The sequence below is a fragment of the Lepidothrix coronata genome, unplaced genomic scaffold (genome assembly GCF_001604755.1).
Source record: "Lepidothrix coronata isolate B3197 unplaced genomic scaffold, Lepidothrix_coronata-1.0 Scaffold102, whole genome shotgun sequence".
Classification (NCBI taxonomy): domain Eukaryota; kingdom Metazoa; phylum Chordata; class Aves; order Passeriformes; family Pipridae; genus Lepidothrix; species Lepidothrix coronata.
This window is the reverse complement of record NW_016690282.1, coordinates 2,896,892-2,914,575: the sequence shown is the minus strand read 5'-3', so window position 1 is coordinate 2,914,575 and position 17,684 is coordinate 2,896,892. Positions and strand designations below refer to the sequence as shown.

Sequence of the window (17,684 nt, the reverse complement as noted above, 5' to 3'; positions counted from 1 at the left end):
TGTCTTGCCAGCAAGAAGGCCCAGAGGGATGGAGAGCTAGAAGGGCAGGACTGCTCTACTGACCTCAGTTGGACAGAAAAGGAGCTGAAAAAGCCTAGAGGTGGGCCTAATACTGATTTACATATGGGAGAATTTGTGTAAGAAAACATCATCATGAAAATGAGGATAATGAGGATGAGCAAATGTGAAAAGCTGGGACAAGCTGTGCCATAGTAAATGACCACCCTTACCTTCATGTAATAGTTAGCAATCTTGAGAGATAAAAATACACCAAACTGGAGGACCAGGAAAATCTGTTGAAGTTGTCTTTGAGCAGCAAAAAGTTAGGATCCAGTGAGGATTAGGAGTGGCTAACAGGACCTGCAGGTGATGGGGGATGCTTAGCTGGAGCCACTTAAGAGGAGCTGCTAACACGGTTAGAAAGGCTGCAAGAAGCAGAAAGCCAGAGGGACTGGTCAGAGGTTCCTACCCTGTCTCAGCTAAAGCTTGAGGAGCCTTTGCTACCCAACAGGTGTGTGGCAGTCCACCTGAACTGTGAGCTGTGAGTGCAGTGTTTTTAGAGCGGGGGGAGCAATGGTCTGCTCTAGGAGCTCTGTCATCAAGAAATGAAAAAGGGCTTTGGCAAGTATCACTAGGGGAGTTGGTGGATGCCTGTTATTTTGTTTATGTTCTTTTGTCCCTTTCTTCTTCACCTCCAAAACAGTGCTGTTCTTCTAAGCCATTTATGATTTGTGAGCAAGGAAGTAGAGCTCTCTGAACACTCAGTTAATTTAATTTTCTCAGGTTGGGAGTTGGAACACAAAATTCTGTTTATTAATGACCCTTAGAAATTGAACTGCCCTTGCCACTGTCAATCAGTCTGGCAGAAGGGGAACATTTATTGCTTCCTTAATTTTTTATCTTTACCCTCTCATATACTTGAGGCAGGTGTGGGGAAAGTGGCTTATTGCTTGTGTTTGAGTTCTTTGCACTGTGTGTGGTTGCAGTATGTGAAAATGTGTAGAAACTAGATATAAAAAAACTCATTTGAGTGGCAGCACATGTTTAAACCCAACAGCCTGAACTTCAACACAGGTCAAACATGCCCAGGCAAGATCCTGGGTAAATATCCAACAAGTGATGCACACGCCAGCACTCCAGTACCTGTGCTAGGTAGCGGAACGCTAGGTAGGTGTGCCCCCACACTGCCATGTCTCTGAAGGATGGTGTAAAGGTATTCCAAGTTTCACCTGGGAGGCCTAGGAGAGGAAATTAGTGGCTTTGGTCATGTCTCCACCGTATGTGGGGCTGAAGTACACTGTGATGATGCCATCAGCATTGCACAGAGCCATTGGGAAGGCTTTATACAGCTGGCCCACAGCCATCTGTGAAATAGCTTCTGTTCAGATGGCCATCCTGGTGATGGCACTTTCAGAGCACTATGAACAGTATAAGCATATGAAAATATTTGTTACTTTTGCAGCCTCTGGAGTCTAAAACTGCTTTTTACTCTCCTGGTCAGAACAGCCTGGAATGATCTCTAACATACCAGACTGCTCTCGAGTCTGAGAGACTCTTTCTGCAGTAGCCAAGACTTGCAGGAGCCAATTGAATCAGGCAGAAGAGAATGCTACAGGCTGTCCTGAGTTTGTCCATACAGCCCTGAAGGAGTCAGCCGCAAGGAAAGGATTATTTGGGGAGATAGATCCAAATCTTATGATATTTTTTCACTATTACTGGACTGAGAAGAGGCTGTCTCCAACCTAAGCACAGCAGTCCCTTCGCAGCTGACTCCGTGTGATCAAAAGACACCTTTGTCTATTCTGCCATCATCCCACACGGTATTTGTACATGGACTATAGTGCCATCTGCCCCCAGGAAAGCTGACCCCCACATGCTGCTTTTTTCTCATGGACTTGATCTATTCCCATGCTATTCCATTCACATGGATTTGGTCTATTCCCATGCTTCCCTATCCTTGCTGGAGGAAAGTGCTTCCTGAAGTCTAACCCAAATGGCCTTCACCATTACCAGCCCTTTCACCTTGATGCTCTTCTTGGATCCCCTTAAATAAGAATACAAGGTGCTTAACCTACTCCATCTTTGACTTTCTGAATTTTCTCTTCAGAATGGTGTGTTCAGCTAATTTCCCACAATGGGGAAGGTTCCATGCATATGATGCTGCAGAGAGCCTTTGTCCCCACCCAAAGTCTTGTTTTTCAGTGACGCACACCCTGCTCTGCTATTACTTAATAAAAAGTGAAGTCACTGCTTTCCTCCCCTTTAAGCTGCTCCACCCTCAATCAGGAGGTCTGCTTCTCCACCCTTTGGCAAAACAGATGTTTGGGGGTGGAGGTGAGTTTAGGGGTGGTGTTGACCAGCTTCTCATCTGGGGAGAAAAAACCCAACAGTCTAGTCCTGTCAAAGGGTTGCTTTAGAGCTGGGAAGAGCCCTGACAGCCTTCCCCACATCTGTGTTTATGTGTATTTCATGTGAGTACAAGTTAATAAGATCATTCATGTCAGTCTGTAGGTCTAGTTTCAGATGCAAACCACTTGGCTGCTCCTTATCTGCCTTTTTCCTCACTCTGGAGGGAAGTTTTCACTGAAACACCCACCCTCCTACTTTGGCAGATAGGAAAAGCCAGAGAAATCGGTGTGTACAAGTAGTGTGATGGGGGACTGGGTTCTCTGCTCAGCTCAGACTTTGCTCACAAGTCGTGGGAAGCAAGACAGTCCTTAGGAACTGGCTGCAGTTGCATGATTTTGCCTTACCTCTATTAATGTGAGCACAAGTAGCCCAGAAGGTGCCCTAAATATACTCCAGCATCCAGCAGTTCCTTAGGGACCATCTGCCAACTAAACATGCCTGGAACACAATGTGGTGCATCTGCTTTTCCTTCCCATCCTTGACATGCCCTTCCTGGTGGCTGGTGAATAGCTGGTGGCTATTCTGGCTGTTTGCTCACTGGAGAGTCCACAGGCAAGGGAGAGAGGCCTGGATTGCATTCTCTATCCTTGGAGAAAAGAGTGCTGACAATTGGGGTCACAAAATCCTGGGGAAGGCTTTTAGGGAATGCATTCACTCCAAGAGGTGTTACGTCCCTCAAGAACCTCTGTGTTTAAGAGGGGAATACTGCAAATGTTTGTTCAGAAAAGAAATTTTATCGTGCAAGGAAGCAAAAAAAAAATGTGCAGGAAACTTGTCACAGTAGGGAAGGCGAACTTTTCAGCTGGTTCATGCAGAAGGTGACAACTGGTAGGGACCTCTCCCATAAAAAGGACAAACAGATGGTGAAGTACACAATGCACAAACAGAAGGTCCAGCAAGTGAGGAAGCAGCTGGTAGGTCTGGTGGTCAGGATGGCCAGCTGTCCTGGGTTTGAAGGACTATACCTTCACCTGCTGTAGAGCAAATGTAGTTTTGTTCCAGCTTCATTGGGACTAGCTGAGGAGCTCTGTGTGTATATGACTACTTTTCTTATACCTTCTGCTTCAGCCACTCCGTACCAGTTCATGGCTTCTGTTCCACTGTGCTGTGGATATTTATATGCCAGTCTCTGTTTTCCCTGCTTCTCAGCCTTTTCCTGGCTGAAGCAGCCTTTAGCTTTGCTGTGCTTACTCAGATGCTTTATTATTATTCACTGCAAAATAATCAACTCAAAAGCAGTAAACAGAGAAACTAGGGGTCCCGCTAATTTTTTTATTTGTTTGTATTCAGGTAGCACTTCACTCAAATACTAACATCCCCATTGTGCCAGGTGCTACACAAAAATGGAACAAAGAGTCTGTCTCCCAGAGGGACAGTGATTTTCATATTGGATGAGACAGACTCAGTGCAAAGATGTTATGAGCTAATACTAGTTAATTCCAGTGGTCTAGGACTTCAGCTTTGCATTGTTACAGAGCTCACATTCCTGGGTCAGAGAAACCATATTTTTGGGAAGGTTTAGTGGAAATGGTTTTGGGACTGTACCAAGTCCTCCCAAGATTCCAGTTTTCCTAGTCATAGCCTCAAAGGAATTTACAGCTGGCTCAGGCAGAGCTGGAAGTCCCCACAGGAAGGATTTTGTTGATATTCAGTCTTTGGAGGACAGTGAGCTTCTCTGTGAAGGGCAACACATATATCTGCCCATGTCCACAGCACCACACCCGCTACTCCTTCAAAACAGATAGAGTTTCAAGGACTCACATGACCATGTCCATCTGTCCAGGGACTATTAGGAAAATCTGTAGATGGTGTGTGTGGGAGGTTCCCCCCACTTCAGTTTAGGCAGGATTTATCTCTCTCTGAAAGTGAAACAAGCTTCCAACACTTAAAAATTCTTAAAAATGAAGGGCACCTTCAGCAATCAGCAGAGCTCCCAGAAATTTGTGGAAAGCCAGAGACAACATGAAATGGCCCTTGTACTCTGAGGGCCAGCAGTGTGCTCTGCTCATTCCTGGCCTTCTCCCTGCTGCAATCAGCAACTGTCTACGGTTCTGCTAACCATGATGCTGACTACAGTGTCCTGGCTGGGCCTCTGTAGAGTGGAAAATAGCTCCTTGTGCAGCACGGCCTCACCTGGAAACTAGTGCAGGGCACAACGAATACCATGGGCAACTCATGAGGTTTGTTTTATATGCAGACTGACTGCTTCCTGCCAGCCAGAGCAGGGTGCTACAGGCAGTCTTGTCCAACATACGCTAGTCAGTCTTTTATTTCTGGTCTAACACAAAACCAAGGGTGTCTGCCCAGTTAATAACATAAATCTGGCCTCTGTCAGCTGAAGGAATAGTCCTCTCCTGCCCTTGAGAGACATAATAACTACCTTTTTCTCCACCTAAACAGCTTCCCAGGATTCCTCACCCGACTCAAAGACCTTTAAATCAATAGACTGAAAATAAGGTTACTGACCTGATTCCCAGGCCCTGGACTAAATTTTCTTACATAGCAGAGCCAGCATCTCTTCCAGATTCCTTAAGGGCCCATATGGCCTTTACTGTCCACCGTCTCACACATACATCACTAAGAGCATACACTTTGTGCCTGCAGAGCATTATCCAACAGGTTTGTATGTGGAGAGCAGGGGAAGAAGTAGTGCCACCTGTTGCTCATGTCTCTGGGAAAATTTTGTTGAAATAGGAGTCATCCTGAACCTTTTTCCTTTCTTTTGTACTCTGTGGTGTCTCTGGACATCAGATTCATCACTGTATAGCAAATTTTGTGGAAGATATCAACACATCAATTCATCATAGGAGCACAAATCATGTAAGACTCAGAGTTCCATGAATGTGATATCTGCAGTACGAATGCCACATGCTGCAAGCTCCTTCGCTCCTGGCATGGCACATTTATTGTCACTATGTTAATTTTAAACTCTCTCTAACGTGTACTCTATGCCCTTTGGCAGGGACTGACTCTGCCTGTTATATATCAGTAGAGTGTTTGGGACAATGTGGTTTTGGTTTTCCTAACTAAGAGCAGTGCCAATAAGTAATGAAAGAATATCAGTCATAGTCTGCATAGGAAAGGCAGTGTCCATGGGATGATAACATCTTTGGTGGTTACCATAATATTTTCAAGAATCAGTCATTCCCCTCATATACTTTATAAAAACCTCACAAAGTTGGTATGCTAAGAACTTCTAATATGAATATATCTCCCTTATTTGGAAAAAAGCAAATTGTGCTTCCAGTTTCATGATCCCTCTTCATTTTTGATATCTGACCTGCAGATTAGAGGTTTTCACATCATCTGTCAGCCCACAGAGAGTATCCCAAGGTTCAGTGTGTGTGAGAGAGATAGGAAAGGAACATTAGGAACAGGCCAACCACAAATAGCTAAAATTAGCTATGAGAACTGGAGTGCTGAGGTCTCTGAGGAACACTAGTCAAAGGAAGAAAGTGGTTGTTTGCTGAACTCCCACTTATTCTACTGCCTCTGAGGACTCTTGGCTGACATCCCTGCCCAGACATCCTACATGGCTATTTAAGAGGATTTCCCCCACCTCTTCCCCCTCCATTGGTCATAATTTTCCTCTTTTAAAACTGCAGTACAGAGTGATATGGGATTCCTGCTCCAGCAGCAAGATGCTGACTGGAAACAGGAAACAGGGGGCTATGCAGAGCTCAGCCTCCACGACAACACGGACGTCATACCCACGTGCAGACAGGGATGCTTCTCACATATGGCAATGATCAGCAGCTCCCCCTTTTCCTCCCCTTCTCTTTTCCCCATAAGGGCTTACAAAGCCCTAGAGGGGCCATATATCGAGTTAGAGGGAGTCTTTAGGAAGCATGGCTGTGTGAGGCCTCAGTTATCATGGAACATGATTTCTTGCATAATTCTTTCAGATTCTCTGAGGCCAGTAAATTTGAGACTGTAAATCTTCATGTGACCAGAGCATACGGCCTTAGAATAAGACATGGAGTGAATTACGAAGAGACAGCCTATCTTCTTCAGAATCTGATTAAGGGAATCCTTTGAGAACTATCCCTTACATGCAGCCATAGCCATGGCTTTAAAAGCTGCCCTCCCTCCCTCCCTCTTCCCAGAAATGCCTGATGGAATAAGGTTGTTTTTTTTTTCCAGCATCAGGTTCTCCTCTTTTCTCCTTCCTATTCTCAAAAGCCTTTTCTCAAAATAAAACTGAATGGCTATGATTATCCTTCAGATTATAATGCCAGAAAAAAAAAAAAAAGATCATTAAAAGTAATTGCAACACCTTAGGGGAGTTGGAGACATTGCCTAAGCTAAGGAGTTAGGTTCTGTCTCCACAAGAAGGAGAAGGAAACACTTGCATTCACTGGGAATAAGTTTTGGCTTCCTCCAGGCAGCTCTCTGTAGTGCTATTTGCCTACAGCCATGCACAGAATTATGCTATACTAGCCTCTCTAGGCTAAATTGCCATTATATATTATGTTCAGAGGTGAAAGTTTATTCCAGATGGGGAAACCAATTTCAAATGAAGTAAAAAATTCCCTTCCTAGCCTGCTCCCCCTCTTTCCATGAGGCAGACAGTGCTCTTCTTGATGATCTTGATTCTTTGGCACAATAAATTCTCTGAAACAAAAGTGACTTTATGTAAGTATCAGTGGGAAAAGGTTTTCTCCAGCAATAGTTCATTCAGTCTCAACAGTGGGAGAGAGAATTGAAATGCTTTCAGAAGGTATACCCATAGCTGTCCTGTGAGAAAATGGAGACCAGATTAGTGCCTTCTATTCTAGCTGCACCAAGGATTTGCCAGCATTGAGAAGGCCTCCATTCCTCCCTTACCATTCCAATCACTGGGGTTGTGGTGGTCTTGCTGAACTTGAACTGAGAGAAAAGGAAGCAAGATTTTGGTTAAATAATGCTTGGTTGTAATCCAGGGAACATAAAGATGTGGCTTAAATAAAAATACAATATATAGACGATGCTTGTCTATCTACTGTTTTTTGTACTGTCAGGTGCTGAGGTAAGTCTGCTGGAGACCCATGTCTCTGCTGGTAGAAACTGCTGTTGCTCAGCTCTTTGTTTGTTGTTTTCCACTTATTATCCCATGATTAAAACTGTAGATTCCTCTCATGCGTTGCATAACTTCTACACCGAGAGCACTTTCCTCACTGACCTCCCTGGCTTGTGTGGTGAGAAATCAATCTCTTTTTGCAGTTACCTTTAATCATTGCTTAAAATCCCTGCTGCAGATATAGGGAGATGGCAAGAATGGGAGCTGTGCTGTGCAGCAGCTCCTCAGCTGGGTGTCAGCCATGGGCAAACAGTGACCAGAGGAGAGGAGAGGAGAGGAGAGGAGAGGAGAGGACAGGACAGGACAGGACAGGACAGGACAGGATAGGGAGAGGGAGAAGATGGGGAGAGAAGAGGGAGAGGAAGAGGATGTGCTGTACTAAGCTACTGTTACAAATGTTTAATAGCTCTCAAACCTCTTAGAACTTGAGATGAACCACTGCCTTGGAGCAGTCCAGGATCCCACAGAAGGGCACTTGGGATAATGCTAACCCCTCTGGTCGATACTCTGTGTGAGATTTGGTGGCAGAGTTACTAAGAACAAAGATACAAAGGGGTGTTTTCTTGCTCAAACCACACGTTCAAGCTTTGGTACCTTCATAGCTCAACTCCTAGTACATACATAATCTGTACATACATGCTACACCTTCCTGGTTCTTGCCAGCAATGTGTAGTTTCACTGACTCTTCTGCTTTGCATTGGAATTCCTTCTTTCTGGGTAGAACCAGTGGGGTGCAAGCACAAATATGCACATTGTGTGTCTCCCCATCAGAAGAGCACGCCAACTTTGACTTGCCATGTTGCTCTTGCTACAAACCAAGTAAAAATCAAAAGGAGTTGAACTCTGTCAATATAAGACATTGGTTTTTAAGCTTCTGCTAACAATGCATGTGATTATAATCCTAGCCCTATAGTCCCTGGTAAAGATACTGTCATTCAGTGCAAAGGAAAAATAGAGGAAGTTTGCTCTGTACCTCTTGCTTGGCTTCATCTCCAGCCACACTGTATCTGGTTACAGATTAACTCTTGCCGCACAATACCTGTTACCACTTGCAATGAAAGGAAACCAGGTCTACTTTGCTAAAGCAACAGAAGAGTTCTGCAATTACACTGTGATGTTTTTCCATACTTCTGTGTCCCCCATTGAAACAACCCTCAGAAGCATACAGAAAGGCGCAACTAAGGGATGGAGGCTGTCAGATTAAAGGCAATCAGGACCGTCAGATTAAAGGAAAGGTGAAGAGGGGCTGTAGATTGTTACATCTGTATTTAGTGGAGAAAGAATACTGGTTTTGCACATCTGTGCGAGATCAAACACTGATTTTTTGACTCCTGACATTAATACATTAGGTGTGGAACTCACACTGCTGACCTGAAAAGGTCCTTTGAGGAAAGTATTACTCTTCACTTGGGAAGAGCAAGACAATAAACAAATGAGAGTCCTCACTCTAGACTGCAGATCTACCATCTCATCTTTTGTCTCACACCGTATGCCAAGATTTATGGAGAAAAATTCCAAAAGAGTGAGGAAACAGAAGTGCTGCCTTTTGCTCTAGAGAAGAAAGAGATCTGCCCTTGAAATCTCACATCGGAAATTCCCCAGCTTCTATTGGCTGGAACCGTGAGCCTGTGGAAAGGCTCTGCCATAACTGTGCAGTCAGCTACTGTTTGGAGTACAGCACTGATTTGGGAACACAGGAAGAAAAGCATTGAAATAGTCAATTTGGATTTATAAAAAAAGTACTATGCCAAGGCAACGACCTCTGTTGGGGTTTCCACACAAAGGAACTGTTTCTTACTTTTGACGCTCGTGTGCTGGCACACACAACAGGAATCACCGAGTTCATTCCCTGTTGGGACACTGTCTTTGTCATTAGAGACTGTCCTTGTAACCAACACCTTTATTTGCAGTTTCAGGTGGGAAACTAGTAACACCTGGATTATGGAGATCAAGACATTGGTTTGTTCTTACAGGAAGTTTTTTCAGGTTGTGCAGGGAGAAGCAAGAGACATCAACTTTTCCTGCAGTTGTACCTGTTCTGCAGGTAAAGAAAAGGCCCTTTCTTCAGACCTGACAGCCTGACACTATCTCCAAGCTCATTAAAGAAACAAAAAAAGGAAGTCCAGCCCCCTGCTTCTGCTCATTCTGCTTTTCCCACGTATGGTGATTTCAGAGGATCAGAGATCAACATGCTTTGAAACCTCCTCATCCTAAGGACTGAGTGGCCTACTCCATATGGAGAGACTGCAGTTCTGCTAGCCTCAGGTTAGTCTAAGAGATACAGGACTATTGCCTCCTGCCTGGGATCTTGCTCTACCTCCCTACACTCACACCAGGTTGTGGAAGCTGCTGTATCCTGACAGTGCCCTTTGATGTGTAGGAGAAGGGGAGAAAGATTATGCTGAGAGATGAGGGAGCACACTCAGTCAATGCCTTCAGAAGGCTGGTGAGAGGCAGAGAGGTGAGTGAAGAAGTATCTAGTTGCTCAACATGCCAAAAAGGCCATATTCTCAGTCAGCTCCCCTCCCACATAAGGCTGTATTCAGCTCTCCTGCTCCTCTGTGGCCGGTCGTCACTGTGAGAAGCCAGGGCAGCTCTTGAGAGAAGGCCAGGGATGTAGCAGTCAGCCACCTCCAGTGACAAAACTGGAAAATAAGAAAATGAAATTCTGGACTGTGTCGCGAGTGAAAAAGCACCAAGATACTCCCTTACCATTGCCAAGCAGAGCAAACCTCATCACAGGGAGGGCAACCTGTTATGAGCAGAGCAACATACCAGTCTGCCAGGCTCTCTGTCTGCTAAACGCTGGGGGGCTGTTTGGAACCCCACAAATACACACAGCAACTTCAGTGGCCAGCACTCAGATGCAAACCCTCACTCACAGAAAGAGACAATTCCTGCACTGTCCCTGGGAGGAGACACTGTGAGTATCTGATATTACAGTGGCAGATAGAGAATGTGTAAGTGCTGTCCCACACTCGAATTTGAGCAGGACACTAAGGCTACAGTGAGAGAAAGCAACGAGGTCTCTGACAACTGCACCAGCCTTTAGGCTCTTGCCTCACCAAAAGGAAGACTTGCCCCATAGCTGCTCATGGAGCTGATGCAGGGAGTAGATGTTACTGCTTTTCCGTGTCTACTCCTTCTTTCTCCAACTCCTCTCCAAGGCCTCCACAAAGATATCATCTTCTTCAAGTTACGTGGATAGAAATGTCAGATGTCGATTGGAGCCATGAATCTGCTCATGAACTCTGCTGGCCACAATGCCACAGAGCTGCCTTAAAGCTCTCTTAAAAATCTGAGGCATTCCAGTAATTTTAATTACTGCGCATTGCATAAGCCAGAAACCAGTTCATACAAAGGAACAACAGAAAAGTGATTTTCAATTGCTCTCACTCTCTTCTGTGCTTAGTGCAGAGCCTCCAAAGCTCTGGGAACACCAGCTCTTATTACCATTTGAAGTACTTCATCTATTTGAAATCTCTTTGTTCAGTCACTTGGAGCTATGGATGCAGTTTAGAAGGGTTTAGAAAAGAAAAACAAAACTTTGATTTGGAAATGGTTACAGCAGCAAGAAAGCAAAAAAAGAGAAATGGAAAAACTTATAAACAAAAATGAGAGAAAATTAATTGCTTGGAATGAGACAGAGGCAGGTAGAACAAAGCAAATCACATTGTGTCCTTCCCTCCCGGATTCTGTCAGACCATCTAATCACAGCCTCCTGGCTTGAACCCTGCATGGTACTGAGCCCTTTGGCCCCGGTCCAGAAATGCACTTAAGCTTATATTTAACTTTGTGCATGTAAATGGTTCTGTTGACTTCAGTAGAGCATCTTGTGTGCTTAAAGTTGAACATGTGCCTTAGTGTTTTGCTGGATTTGGGCCAAAGAGCACAGTCATGTGCAGGAAACATTTTCAGCTTGATAAGGCTGTTAAAAGATATTTCCTTGTTACTCTTCTGCAGCTGATGCCACATCACAGCCTGACTGGAGATCCCTGCACTACAGAAAGGGTGATTTCATATTCCACAACCCTTTATAATGTAATGTTCCTGGTGACACATGGTGCCTACAGTCTGCTCCCAGGTGGAGCACTCTCAGTGGGCACAATCTGTAAAGGATCCTTGAAGACTGAACACGGTATAGAACCATTAGAGCTGATGAAGATTTAATGGTGCACCTCAAATGAAAAGCTTGGGAATGGGATGGAGTGTTACCTATGTCTGGCTTGCAGACAGGAAGGTGACATAATTCCTTTGCAACCTCAGAGAAAGAGATCAAATGAATTTTTTGTATGTATTTATAGAATCAAAGACATTTTTGAAGAAAGAGTCTTCTCGTTTTAAATAGCATATAAAGTTCACTGATACAATGGTGGAATTATTAGAAGAGGACTTTTTCCAACTTTTTCACACTTATAAATCATAGAAAATACAAACATTTTAAACAAAACCATTGTCTCAAAGGACAGTGTTAGAAAAGAAACAGTGTACTGAGAAAGAAACAGATAATCAAGAAATATGAGAATCTTTTGCTAATGCAATGCATGACCATTCTGTACCGTCCTACGAGATGGCATGAGTGTGCTGTAAAAAAGGACATCAGATAGCTTTGAAAACACCTATCCTTTCCCACCTGCTGCATAAAAGCAGAAAAACAACGAGGCCTTCGAGACGGAGTGATGCTGAGCTGGTGTAAAAGATATGAAGATCATTGACTTCAAGAAAAGTTTTTCAGACGAGAGGATGCTTTTGAGCAACTTGTCAGCTGAACAATTCAGAATGCTAATGGGAAGACTCCACGCTCATGAATCAAGTCAATTTACTGTTGAAAAAAAATCAAACAGAAAAATGACCATACTTAGAAGCCTTTAAAATTAATATATTGTTAAGGAGGTGGCAAGACTGTTGATCTGCAGGCTGAAGTGTCCTGACTTCATTTGTGCCATACTCAGTTTTAGCTACCTGAGATCTGGTGATGAGCTGGAGCGTTTTCAGCCACTACATGTGTCAGGGTATTTTTCTGTGGTGGTAGTGGGGAGTATGCCCCCCCCCTCTTTTTTTTTTTTTTTGACCAGGACTTGTTATAGTTTGATGAAGCCCTTCTGTATTGAAGCAGATGGTATCCCTCACAATGAAATGTGATTGGAAGGCAAGTGAACATGACTTTACTTCATTTACAGCAACATCTTACGCATTTTGAAGGAATATCCCAGAGTGCTTTTATCTCAATCTCTGCCCCTAGTTCCGGGATGGTTCTTTCTAGCCACAAGCAGGACTTGTGGAAGGAAAATGACGTCCTTAATCTGCTCGTGATGTAAACAGCTGTGAGTATCTGTGGAAGCAGAAAGTAGTTCTCTTTCCTGAAATTTAACTAAACACACAACTTAAAGTTTTTCCTTTTCCTCATAATTGATTACTTAGATATTGCAAAGAACCTGGCTTCGTCCGTGAAGGATGCAATCATCTCTTGCAGCACAGTGCCCCCTAGCACTGCCTGCACACATTCATGCAGGATGGAGGGAAGAAGGCCACTTTGCTCAGTCAACAACACCTGCGGGACATGGCTTTCCCTGGGAATTTTCACACCAACTATTGACCCAACCCAGTCATGCTTAGCTTGTGGGATCCGACAAGATCACAGCATGAAGTTGTGTGGCTGCCCAGTAAAGCAGAGAGATCCTTAATTGTGTTCAACAGTGTGTTTCTTGATGGAGGACTGGAATAACACAGATTTCTTTATTTGGTGACATTAACCAAATGTGAACTCTAATTTTCTCATATGAAGATCAAGGTCTTTATTTTCTCCTTCTTTCTCCGCTACATTTTTTTATGCCCATATAAGGCTTAAAGTTTTACCTGAGCAAAAGAGCAGAATGATAGTTTTTATTTTACTTTTTTCCCTTTACAGTTTCTCCCATGCAGATAGGGCATAGAGCAGGAATTCAGAGAGAATTCTCCTTTCAGTTCCTTCATCAACTTTCTATGTTACTCTGACAACATTATGAATATTTTCTCATATAAATAAACACTCAGAATCCCTGCCTGTCCCTTCCAGACTTCACTTTACTGGTAGGTCTTAAAGAGGAGAGGCAAATATCGATATCCAATTGCTATTATCAGAGGATTACATTCAGAGGATAACATCTATTTACAGATGATAAAATGAATATACAGGGAGGTTAAATGATTTAACAAAGGCCTCGAGCAGGCCACTGGCCAGACTGAGCTTTCCTGAATATTATTTACCTGTAATTTACAAAAATAAGGCACTCTGGCTTCTGTGTGTGAAATGTACTCTTTAGATGGAAAATAAATATTATTCTTATTGTACAGTATTCAGTCCTGGTTGAAAAAACTGCATCTCTACTATGGTAAAGAAGTTAATCTCCTTGAAAAAGAATATTTAAGTGTCAAAAAAGCAGGTGAATCAGCTAAGTCCTGACCAAGTACAGACACTGCTACTCCAGGCAATAATAATATAGGCATTACAAAAATTTCTGGATCAACTCCCAAACAGTAATATAGAGATTAACAGCAAGCCTTGCCATACAGTCTGCACACCACCCCTTCCAAACAAATGTGCCCTACCTCTGGATCAAGCTGTGTCACTTCTTTTCATCCTATTACTTCCCTGGATTATATCTGAAAAGTGAACTAGTCCCTGCAATCAGCACAAACTTGGTGTAATTTTAACAAGCTTGGTCAGCCTCACTGTAAACAAGCTACTTCCATGCCTTGGAGAGCCCCTGTGGAACGTCAGTAATTTCTAGTCTTCTTCCTCTCACATTTCAGAAATTGAGAAGGTGACTGAGGGGTTTCTTTTCTCTGAATGTGTGTCCCGCATCTGCATACCATAGACACACAGCATTTACATAGCACCCAACAACTTAAAAGCTTATTACAAAGCATTTAGCTTGTAAGTCCTCGGAAGACACTGGAAAGGTGTTATTATAGAAATGAAGAAACATACTCAGAGGAGTTACTTGGCCAGAGAGCGAAGGGAGGTGATGCTGGAGCTGTGATTATAATCTAGTTGTGTGTGGGCCAAACTCTCCCTTATTTACACCAGTGTCAGGTTCTGGAATAACTCCTCTCAGATATTGATCTGAGATTGTTGATAGACCAGGTGTATCATGATGTTGCTGATATCAAACTTTTTACAACAACAAAGAAAAAATGAGAGTGCCAGACACACCTAATTTTTCTTCCGTGTTACTCTGCTGAAGTTGGTGTTGTTCCTTGTTTACACCCAGTGAGACTGAAACGACAGTCCATCCAATCTGACAGATTCAACTTCAGTTGTAGTACCTTGAACAGATAGTCCAAATACCTAAACTGTTTTTTGCACAGGGTTTCTCATATTGCAACTTGGGCCCAGTGATTCAGCCACTGATGTGTATAAATTGAATGACCTATTTAATACCCTGTCTCATACATACTTATATGACCCGTTAGCATCTCCATGCCATCTAATTTTTTCAGTGTGTTCACTAATACACATTCCTGAGCAGCTCCCATCACTATTATCCCATTACACAGGGATTTGAAGCACAGTGTGGCAAAGTTGTCACATAGGTTGTCTGTGTCACAGCAAGGATAGCAACTTGTGTTTCCCATTGTTGGTATTGTAACCTCGATCCCTACTGACAACACCCATCTTGAAGCTTTTGTCTATTGATGCTCCAAATAAAAGCCTATGCTTCCATAAAATGGGAGATTTTAATTTTATATGCATGGTATGATTAAAGAAAAGGTGTAGGCAGGCTGTGCTTCACCCAGATGGAGCAGAATTGTAAATCTAAAGACTTGGCTGACTATTTAGAAATTTAGGACAGCTGGTCCCTGGCCTTTAATACCAGCATAATTTATAACTAGACATGCTTAAGTCTTGTAAACCCCGTGGAAAGTACTCTGACATTATATATACTGGTTTGATACTGTGATTAATCACCCCTCAGTCCCCTTTGCAGGATAATAAGGCTGTCTGTATCTTGCAGCTGGCAATCTCCTTCCTTAGAGTCCCAGCTCTCCTATAACATTTACATTTCTACAGCTGACAGAAATTTAAGGCTCTGAAAGGGGATAAGGCAAAACAAAACAAACATTTCTATAAATTCTATAAAGCTGCTCTGCTAAAATACACGTTGAGATTAAATGTTGGGAATGCCTTAGATACGACACTGCTTTTTCCAGCTCGATGTTAGCAGTGTATGACCCTTTTCTGTCTGAAAGCCCTGAAAAGAGCAAGCGATGGGTGATGGTGGTGAGGTGACAGAAGAAGGAGGATTAAAAACACGCAGGGCGACATACTGGTTTACAGTTCAGCTAGGTCTTGTCCTTCTTTTCCTACGTCCCCTTTCCACTGCCTGTTGAAAGAGGAAAAGAAGCAGCACGGCGCACTTCAGCGTTTTCTGACCGCTGCCTGTAAAGCCCCTTGGAATACAGTGTCACCGCCGCCTTCAGCCTAAACTCAGCTTGCAAGACAGCACAGACGGTTTTCAAGGGAAAGAACCCAGGCTTTCCGAGCGAACCACAAACCCCGCGTGTGTTTTCCAGGAGCCCCTCCGCGCCCTGAGGAGCGGCGCGGGGCGGCAGGTCCTGACCGGGGTTGGCGGGGGGGAGCTCCGCGGGGCCGGGACCGGCGGGGCACTGACGGCCTGGGGACGGACACGCAGAGGTACCGCCACTACTGATGTAAGAGTTTCAACCCCCCGCAGCACCGCGGGTCGCGGCCGGAGCCTCCCCCTGCGAGCGGGACCCGCGGCGCCGCCGCCGCACGATTCCGTATAAGGCGCTGTGGCGGCGGCCCCGCCCCGGCCGCTCCCGCCGATGAGCTCATGCGGAGCTGCCATTGGCCGCGCGCGGCGGCGCCCCCGGAGCCCGAGCGGGCGCGATCCGGGCTATAACCGCGCGCGCCGGCCCCGGCCCGCACCGCCCGCACCCGCCGCGCCTCAGCCCTGCGCGTCCCGGCCGGAGACAGAGAGAGAGAGAGAGAGAGAGAGAGAGAGAGGCGCAGTGCAGGCTGCGGACGGGCAGGCAGCAGCGGCGCACGGGCTGTTTAGGGAGCGAGAGTAAAGTCAGGCGAGCGCAACAGCGGCCGCCTCCCGCTCCGCAGAAGTGAGGAGGCAGCACCTCGGGGGGCGACATGACGGCGTGGCTGAGCTTCCTCGCCGTGTTCCTCTGCAGCTGGAGCCTGCGGGACTTGGTGGTGGAGGCTTGCACTTGCGTCCCCATCCACCCGCAGGACGCGTTCTGCAACTCCGACATCGGTAAGTGCCGCCCGCGCCAGGAGGGCTCCCGGGCTGGGGGCAGCTGGAGAGTTCCCGGGACCCCGAGGGGGTGAGGGCGGCAGTCGGGCTGTCACTGCAAGGAAATCCTCGTCCCGCGAGTCGCCCGGTGAAAACAGAGGTGCGGCGGGTCAAACTGGTGAGGGGGGACCCGACTTTTGAAGACCGGGTTTGGCTCCATCTCTGCCGCAGGCGCCTGGGTTGGTAAGAGGAGAGGCGTGTAGCGGCGGACCCCCGCCCGGCACTCCCAAGCCCCGTCCCGCGGCAGCCTCTCCCAGAAGTCCTTTAAAGAAATCAGTAGTTGTTGAAGCGGCATGTTTCCCACAGCAGGACAAAAACGCAACTGGAGGTGTGGGCTGACAAAATTTCCTCCACAACTTGGTGACAAAAAGTAGGAGGCAGGATTAGGATGGGTTCTCCCAAGCCAAGAAACCGACCGTGGCGGCTGGTATGGGAGGTGCGGCTCACACAGGCTTGTGGTGCTGCGCCTGTAACTTTGGGGAAGGGCTGGAGAAGCAGATAACAAGTGTCTCCACACTTTCTGCTGTCATCTTTGGAGCTTTTGGGAAAGTTAAAACACTTTTATTGAATCCTGACTGACGTTCTCCGCTATGGGTTTTAGGATCCTTAGGGGTTCGCTACACTGACTTTAGGTAGGAGACAAGGACAACGCCAAAAATCTCTGAGGAGGTGGTAATAGAGACTCTGATCTCAAGTTCTTTAGTTTGTCTGTAGACAAGGATGATTAACAAAATATGGTTACTGCTTGGTAAGTGTTCTGTGGCGAAGTATATGAAATCAAATAGTGGTGTCCTTTGAGTTAATACTGGACACATGTCCATGTAATGGTAAATCCAGGCTGTCACTTCAGCAGTCGTGAGTGGATGGCACAAGTGAAGCCTCTTACCTTCTCTGTGGGTTGCCTTAAT

The 17,684-nt window shown here is 45.2% G+C and overlaps 2 protein-coding genes across 2 annotated transcripts in view; one reads left to right on the top strand and one right to left on the bottom strand.

Annotated features, from left to right (window-relative positions):
* SYN3 (synapsin III) overlaps window positions 1–17,684 on the bottom strand; it is a 205,202-nt gene that overhangs the window by 77,000 nt on the left and 110,518 nt on the right. The gene's annotated exons all lie outside the window — the stretch shown is intronic.
* The window catches only part of TIMP3 (TIMP metallopeptidase inhibitor 3), a 38,263-nt gene continuing 37,112 nt past the window's right edge, over window positions 16,534–17,684 (top strand). The window contains exon 1 of the mRNA XM_017823379.1: window positions 16,534–16,737. Within this exon, the coding sequence (XP_017678868.1) occupies window positions 16,614–16,737 (124 nt within the window). The 5' untranslated portion in view covers window positions 16,534–16,613. The remainder of the gene's footprint in view (window positions 16,738–17,684) is intronic.